The sequence below is a fragment of the Diceros bicornis genome, chromosome 18 (assembly GCF_020826845.1).
Source record: "Diceros bicornis minor isolate mBicDic1 chromosome 18, mDicBic1.mat.cur, whole genome shotgun sequence".
Lineage (NCBI taxonomy): Eukaryota > Metazoa > Chordata > Mammalia > Perissodactyla > Rhinocerotidae > Diceros > Diceros bicornis.
Genome location: NC_080757.1, coordinates 56,692,589 through 56,715,294, shown reverse-complemented (window position 1 = coordinate 56,715,294; position 22,706 = coordinate 56,692,589). Strand labels below are relative to the sequence as shown.

Sequence of the window (22,706 nt, the reverse complement as noted above, 5' to 3'; positions counted from 1 at the left end):
TCAATCCCACCCTCCAAGACCCTGGAAAAGGTACCAGCCTGTGAACCCTGAACACCACCATGCACAATCCCTGTGCCTGTGGACACCCATCAGAACTGTCATGTTAGACCAAGAGGCTGCTGGTGGTGGGGTTTGGGAGCTGAGCCGTTGGGCCAGGATAATGACCACAGGTAGTGTGCAAATACTTGTGTGCCTACCATATGCAAGCACTGTGCCAGCCACCAGAGATAAAGAGGTGTAATGGGACCCCTGCCCTTGAGCAGCTCGTGGCCTGTTTGGGGGACAGCTCATATATATAAAGAGGTGGCTGCCAACAGAGAGTCTTGCTGGGAGCTGGTTGCTCACAAACATTTGAAGCTAAAGCAAGGTGCAGGTGGGAGCAGAAGCAGAAGCCCTTCAGTGCTGCCTGCTGCCAAGAGAAGGCGGTGGAGGTCACTTGGGTAATGGATTCTGGGCTTGCTGTTTGGGAAACCTGACCTTCTAGCGGTAGTGGGGTTTCTGAACTGAGATCCTCGGTATGGAGGTGCCTGGGATCTGGTTCCTTCATAGACACTGTGCTGTAGGCTCCTCTGTGGGTTACCTCTCAGACCTGGATCCTCCAGCTCTCCCTTAGCAGCTTCCAGCCTGACCCTATTTTTAATGTCTTAAAAAGAGGCCCTTCCTCAGCCCACGTCCCCTTCACCTACCTCCTCCTTTTTTCCTCCTTTCAGTCATAATTCCTGAGGGAGCTGCCACCCTCCAATGTTTTTCCAGCGCCCTCCAGGAAGGCTTCTGCCTACACCACCCCCTGGGACCTCTGAGCTCAGGTCTCCGTGGCCCTGGATCTCTTAGCAGCATGGGCATTGCTGACCATTCATTTCTTGACACTTGTTCCCATTCCTATGGCTCTTCCAACATCTCTCTAGCGACTCCTCACTGCACTCTTTCATGCAGTATGTATTTTACCACCTTCTGTGTTCTAGGCTGTCTGCTGGGGACACGGTGGGAGCAGTGCCTGTTCTCGTGGGGTCCACATTCTGATGGGGCAGACGGTAACAGATGCAGGGAATGGGAAGTGCTGTGAGAAAAATAAAATGGGGGAGGGGGATACTGAATGAGGAGGGGTAATTCTGGATGGGGTGGTCAGAGAAGGCCTTTCTGAGGAGGTGACACATCTGAGCAAAGATTTGGGTGCAGCTGTCTGGGGCAAATGTAAAAGCCATGACTGTTCCTGTGGCAGCTCATACTCCCCCTAGGCTGGCGCTCGTCAATCAATGGTGGCTCGTGAACTACCCGCCCTCCCCACCCATCTCTTGGCTCTGCGCAGCTGAGTCTCTCGTTTCCTGATGTTTCATTAGCGGTAGGCACAGCATCTGGCATCCTAGTAGGTGTTTAGTTTGTTGAATGAGTGAATGAATGGATGGATGGATGTTCTACAGTCTCATCAAGTGGGCAGCTTATAGTAAGTGTCAAAGTAAGCAAAACATTGGGAGCATGTTTTGGCAGATCTGTGCCTGCCAAGCCCCTCATAGAGGAGAGACAGGACTGGAGCTCAGGCCTGAGAAAAGCCAGGTTAGTGTTAGGCGCCTTGTGTCACACTCTCTCCCTGTGTAGTTCATTTAACAGCTTCTGTACATCATCTGCTGTTTCAGGACAGTTCAAACTACTGATGAGGAAGTAAACTCTGAAGTAGTTGGGACAGCATTAAGGAGGTGGAGGAGTATGGGAGGCAAGAGAACTAACATTTTTCATTACTTACCACGTGCCACACATGTCCTGGTGCTTCCCGTGGCTTATTACACATAGACAGATTTCAAAACCATTGCCGCAGGCCTGCCTTCACCCTTGTGTGGCTTGGTTGGCCCTTAAAGGAAGGACCGTAGCAGAGCCCTTGAGACGTCTTCATCTGTCGCCGTCATCCTCCACTTAGGATTGGTAGTCCTTGAGAATATCTGGATACAACCTACTGGAGATGGGAAGGATTCTTCAGATGCCAATCTGGTGTTACCTTCTGGTTCTTCTTCAGCCTTCCAATCCAGCAACCTGTTGGCCAGCTCCTAGGGCCCAGGGATCAAGGGAAATTATTTCCCATTTCCTCTTAGAGGACCGAAGAGCCTGTTGGAGATAAGTCTACAGTACCAATAGGTATTTCCTCGTCTCCTCTTTTTCCAGTGGGTGGTGGTGAGTCCTTTCCACTTTCCTGGCCGTGCCAGTTATCACAAACTCAGCCCAGAAGCGGGCTGCTAAATATTTGTGCTTAATTTTGTTAGAAATCTTTGCTCACAAGGCAGGCTACCTGATTCTGCCCTGACCTAATTCTAGTGACAGTGGGGGGCTGAGGAGAGGAAGATGTGACTGTCAGGGTTGGCGCTGGGGAGTGGCGAGGCCGTGTTTACTGACCCCCCGACAGGGGTTTACTGACAGGTCAGCCTGTCTGTGGGGCTCTCTGGCCATGACATCCATGTGTGGATCCGGCCAATTTGGAAGGCTGTCAGCAGTTTGGGACCATCTGGCTGTCAGGATCATCACTGAGTGATACAAGACCCCAGCTTGCTTTAGAACCCAGGAGTGTTATATCTCTTCCTCCTTGGCTTCCTGTGCCTTTACCAAGCTCCTGCTTGGTAAATGTTTGCAGCACCCACCCCAGTTTGTCTTGGAAAGATGTAGTTTTGGCATTGAGGAAAGTAGAGAACCAACATTGTTCTGACATAGTCGTTCCGGGGAGGATCGTGAAACCTGCCCGCCCCTCTGATGTGGATTCCCTATGGCTCAGCTCTGTGTCCGTAGAGTGGTGTGGGGGAGTCTGTACGGTCTTTTCCGATGGGAGCTAACAGGTGTGATACAAACACAGCTCCACGGAAGATCAGCCACCCTGCTCCCCCTGCACTCCACCCCTACATCATTGAGAACTTGGCCCCTGAGGAAAGATCAACCTTGGGTCAGGACTCTGGTGTTATTTTTACTGCCTTTTCCTACCATATTTGCATTTTTAAAAACAGCAGTGCTGAGTGAATCCCTTTCAGTCTGAGTCTGCTTCAGAAGGTAAGATGCATTTTGCAGAGAGTGTGGCTATTGATTAGCAGCTGATTCTCAGTATTTGGGAGCGTGGACTGAAGGAACTGCAGATGTTCTAAGTGGAGGGAAGACTCGATATCACGAGCCACTGCGGGAATGAGACCTCAGCTCTTTGTTGACCAAGGATTACATCATTTTGCAGATTATGTCATTTTTTCTGTGGGTTCACAGTGGGGAAGGTGAAGAAAGGGGAGCGGGAACATCTGTAAGCTGAGGTCCTGGTGGGCATCTTGGAGGATTTGGACCAGGCAGTGACACATCCTGCCTGCCAGGGCGGTTCTTTCTCAGACTTGGAGTTCTTACATGTGGGGAGAACCACGTTTTATGCACTGGCTTGTTCCAGTCCAGTAGCCCAGCTCTAAAAATCATGTTCTCATGGCCACAGCGCAGGCCCAGGAGCTGCCTTCCTGCCTGGAAGTCTTGAAGGCGGCAAAACCGTCTCCCCCAGGTGTCCAAGGATGCGTGCTGGTGGAATCTGCACTTTGCCGCCTGTAGCAGCTGGCCTGGGTCAGGTCCCTTGGTCAGTGGGGGTGCGTGCTAAAAGCTGTGCCAGAGCCTGGGGCTTTGTTCTTGACATCTGTCAGTGCACTGGCTTAGACCAGGGTCTGGACCACCTGAGTGGAGGTCAGTCAAAGTTGGGCCGTCGTTTTGAGGGCTTAGTGCCTGCGCATTATTGGGCTCACCCAGGAAATGTTAAGAAATACATTTCTGGGGCCGGCCCCGTGGCTTAGCGGTTAAGTGCACGCGCTCCACTGCTGGTGGCCCGGGTTCGGATCCCGGGCGCACACCAGCGCACCGCTCCTCCAGCCATGCTGAGGCCGCGTCCCACATACAGCAACTAGAAGGATGTGCAACTATGACATACAACTATCTACTGGGGCTTTGGGGGGGGGGAATAAATAAAATTATAAAAAAAAAAAAGAAATAGATTTCTGGCTTTACGCAGAGATTCATGCAGTAGGTTTAGGGTAAAAAAATCAAGAATCTATATTTTTAAAGAGCTCTGAGGAGTCTGGTAAATAGCTGCCTTAAAGCCTAGGCTTCTCCCCAAGGGACTTGTTGAGGCTGCCTCCGTTTTTCTTCATAATCTTTTGCTATTTCAACATTGCTGAATTAAATATCTAGACTTCCTCCACCCCCATTTTACGGGGCCATTTGTTGGTTTTCACCAGTTGCCCTTCAAAGGCCAGCCCAATAGTGTGTGGTCAGCCAAAATGCCACCTTGTAGTTGCTAGTTTTAAGGCCTGGTGTCTAGAAGTGGTGTCCTCCTTCAGGTTTGTGATAATGTGAGGTCTGGCTGAGAAGTCCTTCCTACATGGGACCTGGGGGAGCCCAGAGGAAGGAAGAAGGTTTCATGCTTAATTGTACAGAAAAGATCATCAGGAGGCCAGGGTCCTGTGTCTCACGTGCTGGTGTCTGTTCACCGTGGAGCAATGTGGGGTGGCAAGGCTGCCCTCCCAGGAGTGGGACTGGGGGAGAGGCTCACTTCAGTGTTTCCCAGCTCTGTGACTGCCCCTTGCACCGCTCCTGTCCGAAATGGGGAGAAGCCCTTCCGCCTCAGGTGGCTGTGGGGATTGAATGAGGTCTGTGATGCACTCAGGCACGCCTTCCTCTTCCTTCCCGCCCTCCACTCTCACCCGGGCCTGAGGTAGCCTGCCTGATGGACCCCCTTTGCCCGTGCAGTTTCCTCCTGCATTCTAGAGCCCTGGGTAGCACTCTCTGCCGAGATACGTTAGTGATAGCCCCTACAGACCCCGCTCAGAGCACCCTCTCCCATGCTCTGATTCACTCTGGGTCGTACCTCCTCATCACCGTGAGTGGGTGTGTCTGTACTCATTAGAAAGGGGGGGAGAATTTTGACCTTATAAATAGGAGGGTGATTATTTGCATACTGTAAGATTTCCTGTGACTTTTCTTGAAATTGCTCGCCTGGTATACCTAAAATTCCTTCATTTTATAAAAGACTTTTTAGTAATGGCATCTAAATCAAGATGCACTCGTATGTTCATTTTTGTATCTTGTTTCAGTCTTTGTGAATGTTAATCTCATGTGTGTGTTTTCTACAGCTGAGCTGTAAGTTCCTCGGGAGAGAAACTGTCGGGCTTGGTTCAGGCTGTGCCCTGGTGCTCCTGTCACGGGGCTTTCTCAGGCCATGCAGACCAGGGACATCGTTTCCTTTAAGCCAGCCTGCTTGGGGGGTCTGTAGGGATGCACAGTCCAAACAGACTGCCCCTGTGGCCCCTCGGCAGGGCCAGGTGCTGGGCAGGTAGAAACCAGGGCCCCTGGAGATGGTGCAGGGAGCCAGCTTTGGCACTGGAAAAGGCCCGGAGGCTGCCTGTCCCAGGTGAGGCGTCTGACACCCAAGGAGGTGACAGGGCTTCCTCAGCTCACATAGCTGAGGAGTGGCAACGCTGTGGCCTCTGCAGGACCTGCTTCTCATGCCACTGGGCTGTGTGCTGCTCTCTGAGGTGGGCTGCAGCCTCGTCTCACTGCGGCTGTAGGATTGGAGGGATTCTTCCTCCCAGGCTCAGTGATTCTGCTTTTTCCTTTGTATTTCAGTCCTGGCTCAATGAGCCATCTCATCCTGAGATGAGTTGCTGTGGGTGACCTTCGGGAGAAATGGCAGTGGAGGGGTGGGCAGTCGAGGGTTTTAAGACTTAATGATCAAACCAAGAGATGGCATCAGCCCCAGGAGCCATTCCTTCTGTCAGAGTCGCCAGGCCAGTTGGTGATGCTGAGTGATGCCCAGTACCCCAGGATGGGTGTTCACTTCATCTGCCTTCAAATAGTAACCGCAGGTGTTTGAGAAACAAGCAGAGATTGGTACAGGTTCAGGGAGGTTGCATTTCCTCCACATGAGGTCCCTTGTAGTTGAAAATGAGCCTGGCCTGCCCCATTGGACTCGGATATAGTCCCTTTTAGCTATTTCTCTTCTTCCCTTGCTGCCTTTAAAATGCCAGTTCAAATAGCCGGGATTTGGGGATTTGTATCAAAATCACTTTAGAAACTTTTTTAGGATGCCTATTTTCAAAATACCATCCTCAGGGTGTGATTGAGCAGTGAGCCTGGGGCAGGGCCCTCCATCATGATGCCTTCTCTAAGAGCCACTGTTGTGTGAGGACGAGGTTCTGTGCACACGGGTCACCTGGAGACCTTGTTAACGTGTGGATTCCAAGGCAGCAGAGCTGGGATGGGGCCTGCGAGTCTGCGTTTTCCATGAGCTTCCGGAAGATGCTGGGGCTGCTGGTTAGGGTCCACACTTTGAGTGTCAGCATGGCTCTAAATGGTCCAGGGGTAGCAAGGTTCGTGCTGGAAGGCCACACAGGCCAAATGCGGAAGGATAAGCTAGCAAAGCCAAGGCTCTGGAGTTCTGGCGCCAGGGTGGCCTTGGGCAGGTCACTTACCTCTCCAAGGCTCCGGCCTCCTCTGTGGGGTGAGAGCAATGGTAATGGTGCCTCCCACATGAGGCTTGTGAGGGTTGGAAGAATCAGAGCATGCAGGGTTCCTCTCTGCACAGCACAGGCTCAGTAAAGGTCTGTTGATGTGAGTACTGCCCTGGATCGTTGTGGTGTGAACTCACCTGACATAAGACCTGTAGGGGTGGGGGTCTGGAAGGCAGTGTTGAGGCCATGAGCTCTCCCTGTGCCTGGACAGTTGGCCTGCTCCCTGCTTACTCTCAAGGATGCCCAGCAGCCCAGCCGCAAGAACAGAACGTGAAATCATCCTCCTTACTTTTCTACCTTTTAATCATATTTCTTGAGGATAGAGGCCTCCTCCTAAAGCTTCCTGTTTGTCCCCCCCCTTCAAACCCAGGAGTCCTGGGCCGTTTTGTCCTTTGTAAGCCAGGTTGACAAGCCTGGGGCCAAGACATGGAGTGCAGGGCTGGGTTCTTTCTCTATGCCTGCTCTTGCTGCATCCCAAACACCACAGCATCTGGTGAGACTCAGCTTTGCTGCCCAGGCTCCAGCTGGCCTACTGCCAGGCGCAGCTCCTGGTCCTTCCCCCTCACTTAGCAGGCAGTTGGACTTGGTCCCCTTTCTCTGTGCCCTCGGGCAGGCTGCGCCTCCAAGCCATTTCAGCAAGCTAGCAGGCTGCAGCTGCAGTTTCCAGGCAGTGTTGCAGTCATGCTGCATTGCCCAGCCCTGGTTGCAGGCTTCTGGTCTGCGGTGTGCACTCTGAGAGAGGAGTCCCTGGGAACAGGGAGGGGCTGCCCCTGAGGGTTGAAAGTACCTAGGCCTGGCCAATTCTCATCTGAAGTGGGGTAGGAGGGTGTCCGTTGTCTGCATCTCTGATGGGCCGTTCCCATGTAGCCTGGTCCTGCCCTCTTTCCCCCACCTGCCATCTAGAAACTAGAATCTTTGTCCCTCTACCCACTCAACAGTGTGTTGACTTGTGTATAAATGTTTCCAGGTATTCTAATTTTGTCTCCCCCATCTAAATGTAAGATCTTTAAAGCCAAGGCACATTCCTATATATTTGTATTCTTATCTTACTCTGAATCTATAGAAAACACTCAAAAACGATTGAATTGATTGGCCTCAGTGTTTGGTTTTAGCATAGCTTCTGTTAATGGTTTCTGTAGCATGTGATTGACAGAATTTTCTAGTTAGGGGCACCAGCGCTTGTCTTTTCTTCCACACTGCCCACCCATTTCCAGCTGTCCTCCCTCTCCTCCCCAAGCATGTGAGGCCCTCTAGCCATTTGTGTTTTGCTGGTAAAACCTCTGTCCTCAGGTGGGCAGCTTGCTGTTTGCTGGGTTTTCAGGGGCTCAGCCACGTGATGGTCAACTGCTCTGAGAAAGTCCTTACACTGGCATACGCTAGAATCACTGACCAGTCATATTCCCCAAATCTAGACTGAGCTGGAAACTCGGGCTTAGGAAGAAGCTGGAAGAGGAGCCCAGCTCCAACCCACAGTCAGTGCCAACTCCTGCCACTCCCAGTTTCACTGTTCTGAAAGCCGATGTACTGACATTTTAAATAACGTCAGAAAGGGTTAAAAGTTCCCCACTCCCACAGTGTCTGTGTGTAAATGTATAGATCTTGGGTTTTTTGTTTGTTTGCTTGTTTTTTGGCTCCAGACCAGCTTCTGATGAGAAGAGATGTCTCTCTCCCCTTGATGTAACGGGCGGAAACCCTAGCCAGAGAGAACCAGCAGAGCCGGGCACGGGCACTGGGCAGACAGGTAGGGTGGGGGCTCTCAAACTTCTTGAAAGTGACCCATCATAAAATATCCATTTTATATTGTGACCCAGGACACCCATACATTATATATGCAACTGGAACAGTTTTCTCAAAACTACCTAGCCTTCCCGTGTGTGATGCACTCAGACATTTTCTCCTTGCCACCCCAACATTGGCCATGACCCACTAAATTGATTTTATAACCCACTAATGGGTCACGACCCACAATTTGAAAACACTGCTCTAGGGAGCATTCCATTCTAGGATTTCCAAAACTTTTTCAGAATTCCATACTGTGCGATAAACTTTGCAATCTGGCATAAGTAGCTTCTCTGGCTTCCAAGTTGCATTTGCATTGTAGGGAGGGGATTAATGTCGCTAGGCCTGCCCTTCCCCCTCCCCACCCATCTCTATGCCAGATCTTTGTAAATTCTTTAAAGACTGTGTACATCATTTTACATTTGTATTCTTGTCTAGCCTTGAATCTGTAGGGATCACTAAAAAAAAATTTCATTGATCTCAATCCTAGGTTTTAGCAAAGATCCTACTGAATGGTTTCCTTTATTCCCACCCCCCAAAACTGAGCTGGGCTTGTCAGCCAGCAAAGCATCTATATGTGCACTCACAGCATGCCCCCTGAGCCCTACTCCATCTTGTACTGTAGTAGAGCTGGGCTGCTCCACCACAGTGAGGTGGGATCTCACAGAGGAGTAGACCCACAGGCAGCGTGGCTAGGCCCTTCAAGCTCAGGGACAACATCAGAAGAACTAGAAGGGCCTTCTTCAATGTCTATGACCTCAGCTGAGAGGGTGAGAGGGCCTGGTTAGGAGGCCCTGGGGTCCCCAACGCAATTAGAAGCTCCATTGACCTGTTTTACCCTTTTCCACTGTGTCTAAGACTCACACTCAGCTCAAGCTGTATGGGGTGTGGGAGAGATGGTGTCTCTCAGATTGTTGATATTCTTTAGGAAGTAGCAAGCCTTTAGAAATTTCCAGTATTGGTCTGACCTCATATTTCTTTCAGGAATTGTTCTTTGAGTCCTGGCCTAGGTAAACAGCCTAATTCCTATGTGTGTCTGCTGGGCCACTCCTCTCTCCCCTCCCCTCCGCTCACCAGGCAAAGCAGCAGGGTGGCTTCTTTTTCTTTTCCAAAGAAAGATTCTGTTTTCTTCGCTGAGCACTGTGAGGCTTCCGGAGGTCTCGGGCCTGGCTCAGTCCAGTGAAGGTAAAGCCTCATTCTGAATACAAACTCAACCCAGGGCCCACTGCAAGCTGTCCCTGGTTTTCCCCTCACTCATCAGGGGCACAGCTTGGGGCTGGCAGTCAGCTTGTCCTTGCGATCCAAGACTGTTTATTAAGCCCCAGTGGGTACTTGGCATGATGCTGGACCTTTTGTGTTTGAAGCTACTCCCAGTTGTCAGTTGAAGATCTGGTATTGATGACATCACTAACCCCCAGAAAAGACTGGGTTGGTTTTCTTCTTGTGGGACTGAAGGAGAACACCCACATCTCCTCCTCTATGTTTTCACCCTCCCCAGAGTTTGACAGGAGATGACAGTGGTGGGTTGGTGGCTTCCAGCCTTGACATAATGCTTAGGCACCTTTAAGGCCCCTCCTTTGCCTTTTGCTGGACTTCCTGCAGCTTCCCCTTTCGTACCAGAAGTCCCATTAGCCTTCTGGATGCTGGTGCTGGTGACCAGGCATGAAGCTGCCTTTTTCCCCTAGGGCAAGAGCTTGGCCTCCACTGATCAGACTAGCCCTTAGGGCCGCCCAGTCCTACGTGGTATGTGACGTTCAAATCCACCTGAAAGTAGCTTCTTGTATCAGCTTCCTTGTATTTTCAACCTATTGATCAGCCTCAGTTTGCCTTTTCTGTCCTTGGAACATTTTTATACAGTGAATGTGGGTTCCTCCAGGTCAGTCAAGAGCAGTGAGGGTCTAAACCAAGAGTCATGGACCAGCTTGTTGTTCCTGCTGTGTTGTCAGCGGTGGGCCTCAAGACTGCAGCTCAGGGGAGCAGTGCGCACCTTGGGCAGTGGGGGGCAAGGGGAGGAGAGTGGTCCTCCTGGCCAGGGCAGAGCTCCTTGGAGCTCAAATAGGGGTGGGATGGAGGTCCTCAGCCTCCCTGCCATGTTGCCTTCTCCCCATGATTGCCGTCCACACCTTCTCTTGAATTGTATTGCTTTCTGACTTGAAGCACCTCATTAGCTCTACCTTTCTTGTATCTGGAGGGTGATCCTTTCACTGCTCTGACCTCAGCACACCATCCTGGGTACAGCCTCAGGGCTTCTCAGCCTCACCACTGCTGATACTTTGGGCCAGATCAGTCTTTGTCGTGGGAGGCTGTCCTGTGCATTGTCGGATGTTTAGCAGCATCCCTGGCCTCTACCTACTATATACTAGAAGCCCCTTCCCCCAGTTGTGACAACCAAAAATGTCCCAGGCGGTCCAAATGTCTTCCAGGGGGCAAAGTTGCCCCCAGTTGAGAACCACTAGGCTAACTGGTCTCCCTACCCCTCTCTACAGCATGTTCTCTGCCAACAGCCAGATGATCCTTTTAACATTACTGTCACGCATGCCCTCTGCTCAGAGCCCTGCTGGGGCTTCCATCTCACTCAGGATGCAATCTCAAGTCCTTCCTGTGGTTCTGTCTCTAAGGCCTCAACAAGCCAGCCTCGTCTCCTTCTACTCTCTTGGGAGCTTGCTTTGCCGCAGCCCTACTGGCCTCTCTGTTGGTCATCGAACGCTCGAAGCACACTCCACCCAAGGTCTTTATGGCAGCTCTTCTGTCTGTTTGGAAAGCTCACTCCCTTGTTGCACTCAGATCTCTGGTCAAATGTCACCTTAGAGTGGCCTTTTCTGACCACCCACTTAAAATAACTCATTCATGCTCCCCTCCCGTTACCAGTCTCTCTCACACGCATACTCTGTATTGCCTTGTTTTTCTGTATGGCACTTAGCACCACCTGACCTGTGTGTGTGCATGTCTGTCTCCTCCACGGCACTAGAATGTAAGCTTTGCGAGAGCAGGGACTTGTCTCCCCAGCGCCTGGCACGGGGAAGGTGCTCAGTCATCATTGCTCAGATGAGTGAACTCCTCCATAAAGCCTGGCTCTCCTCTCCCAGAGCAAGTGCCAGAATCCCTCTCTATGGAGGGCAGATATGGTGTTTGAGGCTCTTGTTTCCAGAGAAGCAGTGAGAGCAAAGGCTGTCGGTTCTCGGGTTCCACCAGGCACGTGCCTGCAGTCATGTCACAGAAGTGTCCAAAGTGATGCATCTTCATTTTTAAAAACCACCTGGAGGCCTCCTCACTCAGAGACACTAACATTTTTATGTGTTATCTCTCTTTTCTTTTTTTCTGTTCAGAAACTTCTGATAGCTACATCTCTCCCTCAAGAAATGTTAATAGTTCACCACCTCAGGGGTTCAGAATTTCAGAGCCTATGATGACAGTGGAAATCTATCCATCCACCACCTCAGATCCCACCCTAGTAACAATTTTTTTTAAACTACTTTTAGGGTGCACCTAACAGAAAACATGGTTATGTTTTATGGCTTAGTTTTGCTCTAGAATCTGGTGTTTTCAGAGAGCAGACACGCTGCCCTCTAGTGTTAGCCTCTCGTGGTGTCTGATGCCGGTGATAAGGGTCCTTGATCTTTTAGAGTGGGATAAGAAGAGGGCAAACTGCTGAGACCCCATGGCTTCTCCCACCTGGAGGCCTTGGTAGGCATTCAGGGCCCTGACAACATCCGCAGTCAGAGGCCACAACAGCTGCCTTCCACATGCCCCAGAAGTGAATACAGCATTTATTGCTTTTATAACCAGGAGAAGAATCACTGTTTTTTAGAATGTGTGGCTCGGCCAGAAAGATGTTTTACTCTGTTCTTATCTCTGCAGCTCTGGGGAGGGGTGAGCTTTTTATGTGACTAAGAGAATGGACCCTGGAGCCAGACTGCCTGAGTTCAGGTCCCAGCTTCACCACTTGGGAGCTGTGTGACCGTGAACAAGTTACTTATTTTTCTCTCTCAGTTTACTTATCTGTAAAACGGGAATGACAATAATAGTAGACTTCCTAGAGTCGTGGAGGATTTCATAGGTTTAAATACATTAAGTGCCTAGAAAACTGCGTGGAACGTGGTAAACGCCGGTTGTGCTGTTACTGCAAGGCAGAGGACTCCAGAGCTCCTGAACCCCCAGGAGCACCGAGGTTCCTGCCAAAATGGGGATACTGAAAGCATTGATGCAGGTAGCCTGTGACGGGAGCAAGGAGAGGAAAGGAGGACATTGGAAGGAACTATTCAATGGAGAGGCACACAGATAGATGGGAGAGCACCGGCTTTTGGAGAAAGGCAGTGCCCAGTGTGGGTGGGACATAGGGAATTGGGAGAGAAAGTTGTAAAGAGAATGGAGAGCCTTGCAAGTTGTCCTAAGCCCTTTCAGGCACCTTTTTCTCATTTTCTGGAATTCTCAAGGGACGGGAATATAGCCAGAATAGTGGCCACTGCACCCCTTTCTTCTCCCTGCCCCTCCTACTCTGCTCCCAGCATTGTCAGGGCTTGGGAGAAGCCCTTGTCATGGAAGATTAGAGGAGCCTGGAGACCGAGCTTCACGGTGGAGTGGAGTCATACTCTGGCAAAAGGCCCAGCGCAGGTCAGGAGAGCCACATCCAGAGGACAGCGTTAGCTAACCAGGCTCCCTTTCTCCAGGACACTGGGAACTGCCTGCCCTGCAGGCCTCGGCAGAGGTTCTGCAAAGAGAAGAAGGAGAAAACCTGCCTTTGGCCTTGAGTCATGCCAGCTTTTACTAGCTGTGTTGTTCCTGCTTCAGCCTGTCAGAGCAGGAGCCTCAGTTTCCCCTAAGCCCGCAGGCAGTGTCCCACGGCCAGGGTGCAGTGAGGCTGTGCAGTGTCCCACCAACGACTGCACTGATTTAGAGTCTGCGCCTATGCCACTCCCTTCATTTCCTGGCAGCTCTCTCAGGGACCAACACAAATGCCGAGGTCGGAACATATCTGCAGACTCCATTTGGGTCTCTTCTCAGGGATCCCTGAGCAGGTGAGGCAGCCTGTGCCGGCTGCTGCAGCTCACACCAAAGATGACATCCCCTCCCGCTCCACATAGCGCGGTACCTCTCTCATTGGATTTCCCATCACTGCAACTTCTGGTTTCTATGGCAACTTGTCAAGACCTGCAATTGTGGCTTTTTGAAGTCTAAAATGGGAGCAGAGGTTTGCGATAGGGTGGGGACATGGTATTTTCAATACCATGATTTGGGCACAGAGGGTTACAGGATAGGAAGTTGTTTGAGTTAGAAAAGTGGCACCATCACCCCAGCACAGCCTTACAGGGCTCCACATGGCCCCTCTAAGCCTGCTGGGATCTCTGAGCGGAGGGAAGAAGAGCCTGAGCTCAGCGTCTTCAGCCTATGCCCCAGGGGACAACGGAGTCAGGTGGGGTGATCACAGCTGGTGTTTGCTGAGCTCTTACTGTGTGCCAGGTGCCCTGTGACCGTCTGTGCTTTCATTGCCTTATTAATCCCCTCAACCACTTGGAGATGGCTGCTGTCACCCCGTTTCATACATGTGGACGTGAGCGATGTGCCTCACGTTTCAGGGCTGCCACACGTAAGTGCCTAGTTAACACCTGGGCTCTCTCTTGTCTGGGTCATGGTTTACGTTCCCTGTAGGAAAATCTCCATTGCTTGTTGATGGGGGGAGTGCCCCTTGCTTCCCCATTTACTTTTTTGTAAGTCACAGCCTGCTGATAGCAGAGTTTGTTTTAGTCATCATTGCTAAAATTTCGGTGACCTTGAGCCAGTGTCTTCCTCTTTCCATGTTTCAGTTCTCCTTCCATAGAGGTCACCTTTCCATGCCCCAGGGCTTGGAGTAGGGAGAGTGAGCTTGAGGAGTCTTCAGTTGGGTGGTGGTGTTTGAAAGAAGATCTCTTCCATCCCTGTGGTTTGGGGTCTTGGAGGTGGGCAGTCACAGAGAGCACCCGTTACCATGACTCAGTGAAGAACTCAGAGGAGCAGCCCCAGGTTTGGGGAACCAGCAAAGACACCCTGGCCAGGTGGAGAACCATCTCCTGGCTGGGCTGTTTGAGGGGGATCCAGTGCCCGGCAGAGGGATGGGGCGGCTCTCATGAGGCCCTGGCTGTCCTCTCAGAGGCGGCTGCTGCTAGGTGTTCATGGAGGGATGGGTCAGGTGCTAGCTATGCAGCTGGCCAGGCTCCAAAAGCCGGCTGTCCTGAGAGTTACTCAGCAGCCCGCAGTCCTCCGCAGCGCAGTAGATAAGGAACAGGCTGCAGGTGGTCAGGAAGGATAGCCCAGATTAGAAGGTGGTGTCAGGTGATAGCGGGCTTCAGGGTGACCCACATAGCCCGGTGTCATGCTCCGCCTCCACCCTACTCTGTACTCAGCACTCACCAACAGGGTCGGAAGGCAGGCACCTGCAGAAGGTAGAAAAAGGATTTCACTTATAGCAAAATGTTTTGCTCTCTGTGGAACGGCCCGTTAAATCTTTAATTTATGGGCCGGCCCCGTGGCTTAGCGGTTAAGTGCGCGTGCTCCGCTGCTGGTGGCCCGGGTTCGGATTCCGGGCGCGCACCAACACACTGCTTTTCTGGCCATGCTGAGGCCGAGTCCCACATACAGCAGCTAGAAGGACGTGTAGCTATGACATACAACTATCTACTGGGGCTTTGGGGGAAAAAAATAAATAAAAATTAAAAAAAAATAAAATAAATGAAGCCTCGTGTGATCTGTCATTTAGCTACACTTTTCAGTATGATCAGAATTACCTCCAGTAAACGTAATGTTTGCCTTCGGTGGGGGAGGTAGTACCTGGAGTTCTGTCTCTTAATCTGGGTGCTGTTAGGGGGTGTGTACAGTTTGCAAAAATTGAGCTCAACGTTTAGGACTTGTGCACTTAGCTGTATGTATGTTACACTCCACGAAGAAGTTGGAAGAAAAATGTATTCTGTAGTGACTTCAAAGGCCATCCTCTCACATCTGTGTTTTCTTTTACAGCTAAAACTAGAGGATCGCTCCGTGGTGCCCCGGGATGTGGTCCGGCACATGCGATCCACTGTGAGTCCTGCGTTCCCACCCCTGGTGGGGGGTTGCCTAGGGATTGTCTGGGCCGGGTCTCCCGTGGTGGCTGGCACTGTGCGCCTACACGGGCCTGGATGCCTTCTCCTCCCCAGGACAGTCAGTGTGGCACTGTGATAGACGTCAGCATCGACTGCGCCGTCAAGCTCATCGGCACCAACTGTATCATCTATCCTGTCAACAGCAAGGACCTCCAGCACATCTGGGTGAGCCTCCCCACCTGCCAGCCCTCTTCTGATTTTCTTCTCTCTGCTCTCCGGTCCTCTCCATGGCACGCAAGTGCTGCGCCTTCCAGGTCAGCTCACTCCCTTGTAAGCTGATTGTCTCTTCCTATGAGTAAGCCAAATAGACATGAGGTCAGACGCGTCCTGACATCTCCAACATAGATCTCAGGTGTCATTTCCTTTCTCCTCTAACACTTTTTTTTTAATAAATTTCTTTTCAATAATTTATTTTTTAAATGATTTCAAACTTACCGAAAAGTTGTAAGTTCCTATGTCCCCTGCATCATCCAGGTTCCTCAGCTGTTGACATTTCACCCATTTGCTCCATCACCTTTCCTCCCTCCTTCTCCACATCTCCTTCTCTCTCTATAGTCTTTTTTGCTGAAACATTTGAGAGCAAGCTACAAATATGATGCCCCATGACCGCTAAATACCACAATGTGTATTGCCCCAAAACAAAAACACTGTCCTGTAACCACCAGTCAGCCCCCAGTTTAGGAAATCAGCACTGATAGATTACTGTCCCATCCACAGACCCCATTCAGTTGTCCCAACAATATCCTTTTTCCCTTTCTGATCTAGGATTCCATTCAGAAACACACTTTGCATTTAGTTGTCGGCTCTCTGATTCCTGCAGTCTGGAACAGTTGTTCAGTCTTGTTTTGTCTTCCATATCCTCATACATTCCGTTGGATGACTCTGAGTTTGGAGCTCTCAGACGTTGCCTCTTGATCAGCCTCAGGCCCTGCATTCTTGGCAGGACTGCCCCATAAGTGCCACTGAGCTCGTTCCTGACCCATAGCCTCCAGTGGCTGCACCAAGGGAATGCTCACCTTGATCCCTGGTTGTGTGGGTGTCTGCTGTGCCCCTCCACCATCAAGTCACCATTTACCCCTTTTGATTATCTGTTGTGGGGAGATATTCTGGGATTGTGTTAATAACCTGTTGCTTGTCAAACCCCAATCCACCAGCCTTAGTCTCCATTAACAATTCCCACCTGAACCAGCCCAGCACTCTGATGGTCACTAAATGGTGATTTTATGACTCCATTGTTCTCTCCTCATTTTTAGTAGTTGGCATTCTACTGTGTGGAAGAGCTTTACCTTCTGCCCCATTGATTTATTTATTCATTTTTTTATATCAGTATGGACTCAGAGATTCCTGTTTTATTCAGTTGGTTGTAATCCATTACTACCATTATTTGTTTTATTGCTTCCGGTATCCCAGATTTGGCCAATAGGCACCCCTTCAAGCTGGCATCTGTGTCCTTTGGACATGTCCCCATCATTTTTTTTTTTTTTTAGCACCTTCTTAACTTTCCACCTTGTGTTTTGTTCTGATCTAGCCTTGGAATCAGCTGTTTCTCCAAGGAGGCTTAGTTCCTCTCAGAGGAGAATGATATTTTAAAAACCAAGATCTGAATGCGTGCTAGGTATACTAATTGCTACCAGTCCCTTTCAGGACAGCACTAGGAAATGCACGTACAGTCATACATCGCTTAACAACAGGGATACATTCTGAGAAATGCATCGTTAGGCGATTTTGTTGTTGGGTGAACATCATAGAGTGTACTAACACAAACTTAGATGGTATAGCCCACTACACACTTAGGCTATAGGGTACTAATCTTATGGGACCACCATTGTATATGCGGTCTGTCATTGACCGAAACATCATTTTGCAGCTCATGACTGTATGTTACACATTTAGACATACACACATCTAAGTTTGTCAGTACCTATTCTATGTATACATTAAAATGTATGAGTTCATCCTGATACCTCTAATTCCATTTCAACACCCCAGATTCTTCCTCTTCTTCCCCGTTATATATTAGTGAGTACCTTCCCCAACAGTGAGAAACTTGGCCCTTGATAGCCTCAGTATATTTATTTATTTACTTAAAACACTTTACTTATTTATCCATGTAACCAACCTCCACCTGCCACCTCCACAGCCCGCTCCCACCCAAGAGTCCTGTGTCTTTGGATGCTGTCAGGCCCCTGCATGACTCTCCATCACCACCAGGCAGCCCCCCACCACCTCCTCCTCCTCACTGGGAAGGGGAGTTGGGATGCAACTTAGAACTTGGGGAGAAAGCCTATTGTAGCAGTTATTTAGGTCCAGTAGCCGACTGGTCCAGGCAATAAGCTATCTAGATCCTTCTTCCTCTGTCTCAGTGGGGCAAAGAGGAATTGATGCCCCGGACACCAGTGTCATCTGCCATCTCTCACACCCCCGTCCCCTTGATCTGCAGCCCTTCATGTATGGGGACTACATTGCCTATGACTGCTGGCTGGGGAAAGTCTATGACTTGAAGAACCAGATCATCCTGAAGCTGTCCAACGGTGCCAGGTACATGTCTCGCCACAGAGGAGCCGTCCACTCAGCAGCAGCAACCTGCTGAAAGGAGGGGAGAAGGGTGTTTGCTCATGGGCCTGTGATGATGGGTTTCATCGAGAGCCATGGCAGGTGCTGCAGGCATTTGGGGCCTGACCCTGGGCTGGTCTCCTTATTGCTCTGGCCTAATTCTCTCACTCAGTTTCTGCTCTTTGCTCCCTCTTGGCTTGGGGAGAGAGGCATTATCTTTTAGAATATCTGCTGGGGCTGATGTTTTATTTTAGACACTTTAGTGATGGTTAGCCCTCAGATATGGGGTCAGGGTCTTGTTCATTTTAGGAGAGTCACTTGTACCAGTACAGAGGCTGAGCTGTGGAAAGAGCATGAATTTTGCCATTTTAAGGCATGCTGACATTTGACACCTCTGGATAACTCTTTTTGATATTGATCAGCACCATACTGTGTCCTGGCTGCCATGCCTCCCCTGAGACTCAGTCACTGTGCTCTGGTGGAGACCAAGCCCCTGTTCACTGTTTCAGGTGCTCCATGAACACAGAAGATGGTGCCAAGCTCTATGATGTCTGCCCACACGTCAGCGACTCGGTTTGTTTGCTCCACCCAGGCGGGCTTCTTGGTGGGGGAGGCTTCTGGGGGGCGGGCCTCAGGGCGGCCACCAATCTCATGCTTCTTAGCCCTCTGGACTGCACAGGAAGGAAGACTTCTCAGCAGAGAGCTTGTAGCTGTCCCGGGCTAAGTGCTGCTTCTAGGCAAAGTGTTTTCCTAGAAAAGGGGTGGATGTGTACCAAAAGGTCTAAAAGTTTGGGTGTGGGCAGAAAGTATTAGAACTTTTCTTTGCATTTTGTTAATTTTTCAGCTCATTCTTTTAAAAATCTCCATTTTTCTGTTTTCGAGTATGTGTAGTATTTTACTACAATCTGATATTTTAGAACAGTAGTATATGACACAATTTGTAAACAGGTATCCTTCAGGGAGTGTGTGTATGATCAAGTTTGGGGACCCCTACCCTCTAGAGCTTTAATCCTCCAAGTGTCACCCCCTCGACCAACAACATTCACATGGCCTGAGAGCTTGTTAGAAACAAAAGTGAGTCAAGTGTGCATTTTGAGAAGATCCTTGGGTGATTTATAGGCACCTTAGATTTGAGAGGTGCTGCTCTGGAGCCTTAGAGTTTGTTTTAGCCTGTGGGGGAGTGCAGGTATTGGGTGAGCAGGGGCCAGGGGAGGAGTGGGGGCAGGTACAGAGAGCACCTTCCCTGAGGAGGCATTGCTCACAAGAACTTTCCTCTGGCCCCAAATCCTGCAGGGTCTGTTTTTTGATGATTCCTACGGCTTCTACCCAGGCCAGGTGCTCATTGGCCCCGCCAAGATCTTCTCCAGCGTCCAGTGGCTCTCGGGAGTCAAGCCTGTGCTTAGCACCAAGAGCAAGTTCCGAGTGGTGGTGGAGGAGGTAGGGGCTGTGGATGAATGAGGGGTGGGGTCAGAGTCCTTGACCTCCAACTGGAGCTGAGCTTCTGCACACGTCTTCCTTGCCTGCTCTGAAGGCTAAGCCCTGCTACTCAGCGTCTGGGCCCTGTTGATCTGAGAGGGCTTTTTTTTTTTTTTTTTTTTTTTTTTTACATTTTTATTGATATTTTAATGGTTTCTAACATTGTGAGATTTTGGGTTGTACATTTTTGTTTGTCCTTCACCCCATATATGACTCCCTTCACCCCTTGTGCCCACCCCCCACCCCCCACCCCCACTTCCCGGGTAACCACAGTCCAGTTTTGATCTGAGAGGGCTTTGAGGATAAAAAGAACGCAGGCTGTGGTCGTGGAATGACCAATAGGAGGATGTCTCCCGGCCTGACCGACCTGGGTTAAGCAAGGTGGAAGAGTGGCAAGTGGCAGGTCCACTGGGCTCTAACTGGTGGTGATCCTGGGGTGGGGCTGTAGTTACGGGTGGGGCCTGCTCTGAGGGTATCATACTTGGTGCTACACTGTGAAGACCTGCTTTCCTGCTCTGGAGGTCAGGTGAGCTCTGGGCAGCTGCTTAAAGTGAGAGCCGTTAAAACCTGCTGACCATGGCCCTGTCCCACCCACCAACTCCAGGTGCAGGTTGTGGAGCTGAAAGTCACATGGATTACCAAGAGTTTCTGTCCAGGGGGCACGGACAGCGTCAGCCCCCCGCCCTCTGTCATCACCCAGGAAAACCTAGGCAGGTGAGTAGCTCTAGCGTGCCGCCCACTCCAACAACCCCAGGGGCATGCCCTGAGCAGGTCTCTGGCCCAAAGTCACAGGTGCCTGGAGGGCCAAGAACACTGCTGGCCCAGCCCCCGCTTCTCCTCCCTTCCCCTCCCAGGGTGAAGCGTCTCGGATGCTTTGACCATGCTCAGCGGCAGCTTGGGGAGCGCTGTCTGTATGTCTTTCCAGCCAAGGTAGAGCCGGCCAAGATTGCCTGTGAATGTCCAGAAAAACACTGCGCCCAGGGGGAGGGCTCTATGGCCAAGAAGGTATGTCCTTGGGGTTGGGGTTGGCGGGCGTTTGAGGAACTGGCCTTGAGCCATTTCCACAGCCAAGAAGGACAGTCTGTGCTTTAGGCCTTGGGGGGCAGCCCTGATGACTCTTGCAGGCCACTTAGGTGTGTATAGCTATCCCCCCTCAGACCAAGCTGCCTGGGGTCAGGCCTGCCTGGGTGTCCCACACACCCAGCGCGGAGCCATGTCAGTCCTGCTGCTCCACAGCTCCCGCCCTCCCTGCTCTGCCCTCACAGGTGAAGCGCCTATTGAAGAAGCAGGTTGTGAGGATCATGTCTTGCTCCCCGGACACACAGTGCTCCAGGGACCATTCCATGGAGGACCCAGGCAAGAAAGGAGGGGCCAGAGCCAAGAGTGAAGCAGGGTCTGCCAGCCCTGAGGAGACGCCTGATGGGTCCGCCAGCCCGGTGGAGATGCAGGACGAGGGCCCAGAGGAAGCCCAAGAACTGGGTGAGCAGCTGCCCCCCTTCCTGCTGAAGGAAGGCGGAGACGACAGGCTGCACTCGGCAGAGCAGGATGCAGATGATGAGGCCGCCGATGACACGGATGACACCAGCTCGGTGACCTCCTCTGCCAGCTCCACCACCTCCTCCCAAAGCGGCAGCGGTGCAAGTCGCAAAAAGAGCATCCCCTTGTCTATCAAGAACTTAAAGCGAAAACACAAGCGGAAGAAGAATAAAATCACTCGTGACTTCAAGCCGGGGGACAGGTAAACCCAGAGGGCACCCTCTCCTTCCCAGCTGAGTGTCTAGCCTGAGACCATTCACACGCACACGGATGTGTACACATGGTCTGCAAGCCCTATAAAGGCTCAGGGGTGCCCTGCCAAGATGGCATAGGTGCCTAGGGTTGGCCTGGGTGTCAAGGAGAGATCTGGGAGTGAGGTGGAGAGTGGGATGGTTGCATTGGCCCCAAGTCTGGCCTCTGGACCCACATTCACTTGAGCTGTGCCAAACGGGGCCCTTCTCAGAGGAGGTCGCAGGGCATGGGAACTGCAGGTGAGCATCCACTCACCTGTTTTTCTTCCATCTTGCCTGAGATTGAGAGTTTCAGGCTACCAAGCCCACAGAGAGGGAGGAGTAGAAAGAGTACTTGCCCTTTCCTCTGGGAAGGGTTTTGTGTGGCCTGGCTCACTGGTACCTCCTGCAGGGTGGCAGTGGAGGTGGTGACCACGATGACCTCAGCAGACGTGATGTGGCAGGACGGCTCTGTGGAGTGCAACATCCGCTCCAACGACCTCTTCCCCGTGCACCACCTAGACAACAATGAGTTCTGCCCTGGAGACTTCGTGGTGGATAAGCGAGGTAGTGCCAGCTCCAGAAGGCCGTCCCTGCTGAGGGCCCAGGCAGGGCTTGGAGATAATGGGCCAGAGGTCTCAGGGTCAGGGTGGAGACTCCCCTCTTGAAGGTGACTTGCTGTTTTGCGGACTAGGGGAGCCTTTTCTGACCTCTACTAACATAGCCAGGGAACATCTGTGTTCTATGCCTTGCTGTGATTGAGATGTAATGGGTGGGTGGGTGGCAGGTGGCACCACCAGGGCTCCCTAGCTAGTTGTGTTCCCTCCTCTGGTTCCCTAGTCCAGAGCTGTCCAGACCCCGCTGTCTACGGTGTGGTGCAATCTGGGGACCATGTGGGTCGCACCTGCATGGTGAAGTGGTTCAAGCTGCGGCCAAGTGGGGACGACGTGGAGGTGAGCGTGTGCAGCCCTCGCTTCTGCCTTCAGGGTTGGCTCTGGTGGGCTGGGTATGGGGCCCCGTCGGCTCCTGACAACCCATCTTATGCCCCAGCTGATTGGAGAAGAGGAAGATGTGAGCGTCTACGACATTGCTGACCACCCTGACTTTCGCTTCCGCACGACCGACATCGTCATCCGCATTGGCAATACTGAGGATGGAGGTCCTCACAAGGAGGACGAGGTACCTCCAAGTTCAAGTTTCCTTGGTTGCTCCCCATCCCATGCAGCAGCTGCAGTCCCTGGTGATGCCACCAGGTGGCTCCAGGAGATAAGACCTGCAGGTTTTCTGGGCTCCCTGTCTCCGCCTTAAGCTCCTTCCCTGGCAGAGCCCGCAGTGGAGCTGCCACTCAACCTGACCACCCACGCAAGGACTCACCTGCCTGCCAGGATCAGAGGTCACTGCGTAGCTGCTCCCTGAGCCCCGCTGGTTCCATTCATTAGGGAAGCCTAGCTCCTTGTCCTAAGTGCCATGAGCATAATGTCGAGTGCTGTAGGAGAGGCTCGGGAAGGTGGCGTCTGAGCTGGGCC

General features: G+C 51.5%; 1 protein-coding gene across 3 annotated transcripts in view; it reads left to right on the top strand.

Moving 5' to 3' along the window:
• UBE2O (ubiquitin conjugating enzyme E2 O) overlaps window positions 1–22,706 on the top strand; it is a 58,893-nt gene that overhangs the window by 29,202 nt on the left and 6,985 nt on the right. For 2 of the 3 annotated variants that reach the window (XM_058561705.1, XM_058561704.1), the window contains exons 2-12: window positions 15,264–15,323; window positions 15,440–15,550; window positions 17,826–17,923; window positions 18,448–18,511; window positions 19,232–19,375; window positions 20,019–20,128; window positions 20,269–20,419; window positions 20,680–21,152; window positions 21,593–21,747; window positions 22,021–22,133; window positions 22,231–22,359. In XM_058561705.1, coding sequence (XP_058417688.1) covers window positions 15,264–15,323; window positions 15,440–15,550; window positions 17,826–17,923; window positions 18,448–18,511; window positions 19,232–19,375; window positions 20,019–20,128; window positions 20,269–20,419; window positions 20,680–21,152; window positions 21,593–21,747; window positions 22,021–22,133; window positions 22,231–22,359 — 1,608 coding nt within the window. The remainder of the gene's footprint in view (window positions 1–15,263; window positions 15,324–15,439; window positions 15,551–17,825; window positions 17,924–18,447; window positions 18,512–19,231; window positions 19,376–20,018; window positions 20,129–20,268; window positions 20,420–20,679; window positions 21,153–21,592; window positions 21,748–22,020; window positions 22,134–22,230; window positions 22,360–22,706) is intronic. The other variant, XM_058561706.1, reaches the window with a different exon arrangement.